Source organism: Gracilinanus agilis, chromosome 4 (assembly GCF_016433145.1).
Source record: "Gracilinanus agilis isolate LMUSP501 chromosome 4, AgileGrace, whole genome shotgun sequence".
Taxonomy (NCBI): domain Eukaryota; kingdom Metazoa; phylum Chordata; class Mammalia; order Didelphimorphia; family Didelphidae; genus Gracilinanus; species Gracilinanus agilis.
This window is the reverse complement of record NC_058133.1, coordinates 42,839,196-42,846,457: the sequence shown is the minus strand read 5'-3', so window position 1 is coordinate 42,846,457 and position 7,262 is coordinate 42,839,196. Positions and strand designations below refer to the sequence as shown.

The 7,262-nt window shown below is 39.2% G+C and overlaps 1 protein-coding gene across 1 annotated transcript in view; it reads left to right on the top strand.

Annotated features, from left to right (window-relative positions):
• Positions 1–19: 19 nt before the first annotated feature.
• HS2ST1 (heparan sulfate 2-O-sulfotransferase 1) overlaps positions 20–7,262 on the top strand; it is a 201,630-nt gene continuing 194,387 nt past the window's right edge. The window contains exon 1 of the mRNA XM_044674390.1: positions 20–341. Coding sequence (XP_044530325.1) covers positions 218–341 — 124 coding nt within the window. The 5' untranslated portion in view covers positions 20–217. The remainder of the gene's footprint in view (positions 342–7,262) is intronic.

The window sequence follows — 7,262 nt, the reverse complement described above, 5'->3', positions numbered from 1 at the left end:
GGAGGGAAGGAAGGAAGGAAGAAGGGAGGTCGGAGGCTGCTGCTGTTGCTGCTGCGGCGCTCCGCTCCTGCTCACCCGCTCCCGCTCCCGCTCTGCCGACCTCGGAGCTCCAGCTTGCTCCTCCCTGGCGCCCAGCGCCCCGCTGGCCCCCGGGGCCTTGCTCCCCGCCCCCCGCGGTATGTCGTGATCCCGAGCAGCGGCGGCGGCGGCGGGTTTCATGGGGCTCCTCAGGATTATGATGCCGCCCAAGTTGCAGCTGCTGGCGGTGGTGGCCTTCGCTGTGGCGATGCTCTTTCTGGAGAACCAGATCCAGAAGCTGGAGGAGTCCCGCTCCAAGCTAGGTGAGGGGAGGGGGCGCTCCCGAAGCTGGAGCGGGGGATGTCTTCTGTCACCAGGGGGGTGGGGACAGAGATCCCGGCTCTGGTTCGAGGTGCGGGTACCGCCGCGGGAGGTTAATGCCCTCGGCTGGAATCCTTCTGCAGGGAGACAGGGACACGGAGTTTTGGGCATGGCAAAGGGGCAGTGCCTGATGGAAGGATGGAAGGGACCGGGGCTTCCAGGGAAAGGGGTACCTGGTGAATGGGGAAAATTAACCTGCTCAGTTTCACGCTGGGTCTGGGGTGGGAGGTAGGGGAGCCGGGGAAATTGACACTGGTCAGTTTCACTCCGGGGCTGGCTGCTGGGAATCCGGGAGCTGACTGAGGATGCCCAGGGTGCTATAGAGGGTTGTGGGGGAGAGGGAATCCGAAATACTGCGGATCCGGAACGAATGCCCAGAGACTTTGGGCCAGGGATTGAGATATATACAAGTGGCTTTCTAGTGAGATGGGAACTCTAGCGAACCTGGACTTCTAGTGAGATGGAGACCTGGTGAGATGGAGACCTTAGTGAACCTGGACAAATGGAGTGTTTCTACGGGTTTTAGAAAGGAAAGGAAGGTTATGCCTCCAAAGTGACTTACTCAATTGAATCGTGATACTTGGAAATTCAAACAAGCATTGGTATTGGTGATTTAGAATTTAAGAGAATGAGGATAGATATTGTTAAACCGTACCAGGCACTGCATTAAACTCTGGGAATGAAAATACAAGCAAAAAGAATCCCTTACCTTCATGGAGCTTACATTCTAATGTGGGAAGACTGTCCATAAAATCAAAGGACTGAGGTACTCAGGAGTGGCTAGGTGTAAAAGTAGAGAGAATCAGGACCAGAATTGGGTTTGAAGTAAGCATGGGGCTTTGAATGGACTGTGATGAAAGGATAGAAATATGTTGGCTGGAGTGTTTTTCATTTGGGGAGATACTTTAGAGAAACTAAAAATAGGCTTAAGATACACAGTAAAGGCAATATTGTGGAACAATCAAATGTGATAAACTTTGCTACTAACAGCAATAAAATGATCCAGGACAATTCTGAGGGACTTAAGAAAAAGAGTGCTTCCACCTCTGGAGAAAGAACTGTTGGACTAGGAATGCAGATGAAAACATGATTTGTCACTCGTTTATTTGGGTGTATATATTTTGGAGTTTTATAATATTTGCTTACAAAAATAAATAATATGGAAATATGCTTTGCATGATAATACATGCATAACCCAAGTTGAATTGCTTGCCAGCTCCAGAAGGGAGAGGGAAGAAAGGAGGGAGATAATTTGGATCTTATAACTTTGGAAAACTTAGGTGGAAATTTGTTATTAAAATAAAAATAAAAAGTGTGTCCAGGAAAAAAGGATAGGTTTAGAGTTGAATTTACAACAATATTTTATATTTTAAAAGCCATGACATTGGTTTTGGTAGAGAAAAATCTTTGTGAAGTTTCTTTAGCTTTATGCTAACTACTTTAAAGTGTACTCTTTATTTTTTTAAATCCTTAACTTCTGTGTATTGGCTCCTAGGTGGAAGAGTGGCAAGGGTGGGCAATGGGGGTCAAGTAACTTGCCCAGGGTCACATAGCTGGGAAGTGTCTGAAGCCGGATTTGGACCTAGGACTTCCAGTCTCTAGGCTTGACTCTCAATCCACTGAGCTACCCAGCTGTCCCCAAAAGTGTACTCTTTAAAAAAAGGATTGGGAAACATTATATCACTTGGGATAAAGAACTAAATGGGAACTGTTAAAAAATAACAAGAAAGATACATATTTAGGAATAGGGACTAAACTTGTAATTTCATTGACTTGAGTGAAGAAAATCCCTTTGGCCAGCATCTTCTCTGCCACTTTGGGTTTTAGGAAGGTTCACTGACTTGATATATTAAAAGAGAGACTTGATTCCAAGGTCTTCCTAGCTTCTACCCTTGATTTCTATCCACCATGCTAAGCTGCCTTTCATTTCTGTCTATTGTCCTATTACATTTAAGCTAACATTACAGTGTTAGAATGAAAAACTTACTCATTTGAATTTTAATAATTCTCTCAGGATATAAGGTTCTTGAAGACAAGAGCAATTTGTTTTTATATTTCCAGTCCCAAATATAGTTCTTTGTAAATAACAAGCCTTTAAGAATTGAATTGAATTAAGCCAATATATGAGCATATCCAGTTTTGAAGAACATTTTGTAGATATTTACAGGTTTTAAAGAGCATTGTAATACGGAACATTAAAGACTAGTGTATATGAGTGACAAGAGGTACACTTAGAAACTACAAAAAGAACTGAAACAGATTTCTTTGTTCTTCCTAGAACTTGTATATGAATGCAGTTGATAGGGACATTGTTATAATTTAATTTTATTTTCATCAGTATGTAGTATTGATCAGTATTTATTAGTGTTGTAAGAGAAAATATTTATTTTCATAGTTTTGGGTTAAATCAGTTTAATTGTCACCTATGCTCAGAGTCTCAATGTAATCCTCAACTCCTTATCCTCCTTCATCCTAAATATACAGTACTCAGTTACCACATAATGGCTTTTCTATCTGCACATCTCACATTCATTGTTTCTCTGCTCACATACCCCACTACCCCCTAGTTCAAGCCCTTATTCCTTCTGCCTAGACTATTGTCATTTCCCTTTCTTTGGTTTCCTTACCAGAAGTTTCTTCCTCCTCTAATACATCTTTCAGTTGCCAAAGTGACTTATGTCACTCTCCTATTTAGTAAGCACTAGTAGTTCCAGTTCCCTATTACCTCTAGGGTCAAATATAAACTCTTTGGTACTTAACAGTCTTCCACAGCCTGGTCTCACCTACCTTTTCATCAGTATTATTCTTCATACACACTGGTTCAAACTGACCTTACTATTCCTTGTAGGCAGTTACTTGTCTCTTGTTTGTGTCTTTGTTACTTCTCATTCTTTTTTTTTTTTTTAAACCCTTACCTTCTGTCTTGGAATGGATACTGTGTATTGGTTCCAAGGCAGAAGAGTAGTAAGGGCTGGGCAAGGGGTTAAGTGACTTGCCCAAGGTCACCCAGCTAGGAAGTGTCTGAAGTGAAATTTGAACTCAAGTCCTCCTATCTCTAGGCTTGGCTCCCAATCCACTGAACCACCTAACTTAGAGGTGGGTAACGTATGGCTCTCGAGCCGTATCTGGCTATTTTGAGGGCCAGATATGGCTCTTTCTGCAGGAGCCATAAAGTCAATTTTTTTTCAGGCGCTGTTACAGGAGCGCGTACTGTTATAGGAACGCGCACTGTGAGCACTGTACAGCTCTCACGAAATTACATTTTAAAAAATGTGATGTTTATGGCTCTCACGGCCAAAAAGGTTGCCGACCCCTGACCTAGCTGGTTCCATGTTGCTTCTCATTCTTGTAATACACCCCCTTCTTACTTCTCTATGCCTCTTAGAGTCTTTCGTTTCTTTTAAGGCTTAGCTGAAACTCCACTTTCTATCTTTCCTAGACATCTCTCCCCCACAATCTTTCAGCCACTAGAATTTTGATCCTAAAATTAACTCCTATTTGATATATCCATATTTGTGCATATTGCCTACTCTCCAGAGATTGAAAGCTCCTTGAGGGCAGCCACTGTTTCAGTTTTATCTCTCTGTCCCTAGAATAGTGTCTATTAAATGCTGTTGGTTAAATATAATTTTATTTTTATAATTTATAGGAGGCAGCTTGGCTTAGTGGAGAATTTTGAAACTGGAGCCATGAAGAACCTGAGTCTCAATCTTGCTTCAGATATTATCTGTGTGACTCTGGGCTGGTTAAACACTCTCAGCTGCAGCTACAGCCTCTGTGTAATTGGGATCCTAACAGCATTTACTTTTTAAGGATTGTTTTGAGGATCAAAGGAGATACCATATGCAGAGTGTTTTAAAAATTTTCAAAGTGCTTTACAAATATAATCTATTATTATTATTAATTTACCTCATTCACCTTTAATGAACAAAAAGTATTTGCAAGGTTTATTTATGCATAATTAAAATGGAGAACCTCATTGTGTCATATACAGACTGGAAACTCTGGAGTGTTTATAAAACACAGTAGAGGAATAGTTACTCAACTTTTAACTTATTTTCTTCCTTTGTTCCTTCTTTCCCCTTCCCTTCCCATCCCTGTTGTCTCCCTCCCCCCTTCCCTCCTTCCTCCTGGAGTTGACAAGGGTTATACATATATTATCACTCAAAACTTCTTTCCATATTATTCATTTTTGTAATAAAGTAATCTTTAAAACCAAAACCCTAAATCATAAACCCACATAAACAAATGATAAATCAAATGTTCTCTTCTGGTTTTCTATTCCCACAGTTCTTTCTCTGGATGTGGAAAGTGTTCTTTCTCATAAGTCTCTCAGAGCTGTCCTGGATCATTGCATTGCTGCTAGTAGAGAAGTTCACTACATTGCACAATATTACAGTTACGGTGTATAATGTTCTCCTGGTTCTGCTTATTTCACTCTGCATCAGTTCATGTAGGTCTTTCCATCTCTTTCTGAAATCATCTTGTTCATCATTCCCTACAGCATAATAGTATTCCATCACCATCATATACCACAATTTGTTCAGCCATTCTCCAATCAAGGGACATCCCCATAGTTTCCAATTTTTTACCACCACAAAAAGCTCAGTTATAAATATTTTTCTACAAACAGATCCTTTCCCATTAAAAAAAAAAATTCTTTGGGATACAAACCTAGTAGTGGTATTGCTGGATCAAAGGGCATGCATTCTTTTAAAGCCTTTTGGTCATTTAATTTTCATTTCTTGCCTGAAGAAGGTAAGATCTTTAGTAGTTTTTTTGAGTTGAGTGTTGTTTCTAGAGTGGTTTTAAAGTAGGAAGAGGCTAACTATAATTGGCTTCCTCTACCACGCTATATGACTTAATAGTTCTCTGTAAAGTGGGCCTATTTATTATGATACTGTCTTACTGTTCAGGAAATGTTATGAAGTCGTCATTTATGTAGAGATTTTTTTAGAAAGATAGGATATTTGTCAGTTCCATTGTGAGTAGTAGCCAGAGATAAAAACGAACACTCCTCAGAAGTTCTTCCAGTATTGGACATGAGAGCCTTCAAGTAAAAAAATTGAAGGACATAATTTCAGTCTGCCACAGACTTAGCTCAGGAAATACATTACCTTTCAGCTTGTGTTTTACTTGAAATCTTTAAATGCTTTAAGCTTTATTAAATTATTGTCCTTGAAGAAATCTGCAAATGTGGAACCTCAGGCCTTTTTTGAGCTGATATTAATACATCTACTAAAATTTTGTTTACTGCAAGTTTTTTTTAAATTGTGTGGTGCCAGTCGCTAATGTGCCTTTATTATAAGCATTAGACATTGCACTAGGAAAATCCATTCCTTTCATGAAAGTCAATGTAACGAAAAAGTTCTATTAGTGACGTAGTTACCTTTTTTTAATATAAATGTATAAAGGACATGATTCAGTTCCATGTTGAGAGCACTAAAAGTACTTCTCCCAATTATAGGGCAAGAGTTCATGTTTTTCTCCAAGTATAAAAATTACCTTTTAAGAACTGATGAAGCCCTTTATTTCATTCTGACATAAGGAAAACTCCTTTGGAGAAATGCTTCCTTCTAATAAACTTTTCATTGCTTTCCCCATTTTATAAGAAGGGACATCATGTGCCAGTACCTGAATACTGTTTGATTTCAGATGTATTTCAATTGAAAGGCCTAGTGGCATAGTGTCACTCGTCAAACTTGATCACAGCTATAGTTCCATTTTGAAAATTAATGTTTGAGCTACATAATCAGTGGTTAGGTTTTTCAAACAAAAAAATCATATGTGAGAATCAAAGATTTGAAAAGCAGTTTGTTTTCTTAAAATTTACACAACCCTAGAACTATAAGGGAATTGTGAAAATGATGTTGCTACTATGAGCAAGAAACAATATAAGGCATCTAGCATAACCTCTTTTTTTCCTAACCTTTTAAATTTTTTTTCTCTTAGTACAGAACTCTAAGAGAGAAGGGCAAATGGCTTTAAGTGACTTACTCAGCATTACACATCTAGAAAATGTAGGAAGCTGGATTTGAACCCATGTCCTTCCATCTCCAGGCCTGGCTCTTTATCCACTAGCTACTTAGCTGCCCCATCAAGTATAATCTCTTAATGTAAAAATTACCTCTCTAGCATAGCATCTTGGATAAGTTTTAGCTAGCGTCTACTTGGATATTTCCAGTTATTAGGATCTTGTCTCACCTAGTTATTAGGAACTATCTCACAAGGTACCCCATTATACGTCTGGGTGGTGTAGATTATTAGAAAACTCTCTGTATTGAATTGTGCTCTCCTTTTACTCTCTCATTGGTTCTAGTTCAACCTTTGGAAACCACATAAACAATACTTAGTCTTCTAAAACATATGATGCCCTCAGATATTTGAAGGCCACTAATATAGCTGCTCCGCACCTTTGCTTTGCACTGTCAACATTCCCTATTATTTGAGCCATTCATCATTCAGTATGATTTTCGGACCCCCAACTACCATCTTCAGAAATACCTTAATGTGTTAGTATCTTAGCATTTGGTGCCCAGAATTGAACAAAGTATAAATATGGTCTAACCAGGAAAGGTTAGAGAAAGCTAATGCCTCTTTAGCACTGAATACTATTCTGTTCATGGAATCTAGAATTGCATTAGTGTTTTTAGCAATCCTGTTACATTATTGGCTCATATTGAGTTTGTCTAAAAATTACTCTTTCAGGTGTCCCTAGTTCTGTTCTTTGTAGAAGAATCTAAGTGCAGGGATTTACATTTGGTCTCATTAACTATAATCTATTACTTAGGGCTTATCTTTCCATTTTATCAAAATCTTTTTGAATCCTCATTTTTGTCAACTAAGTATTAAATAGCACTTCT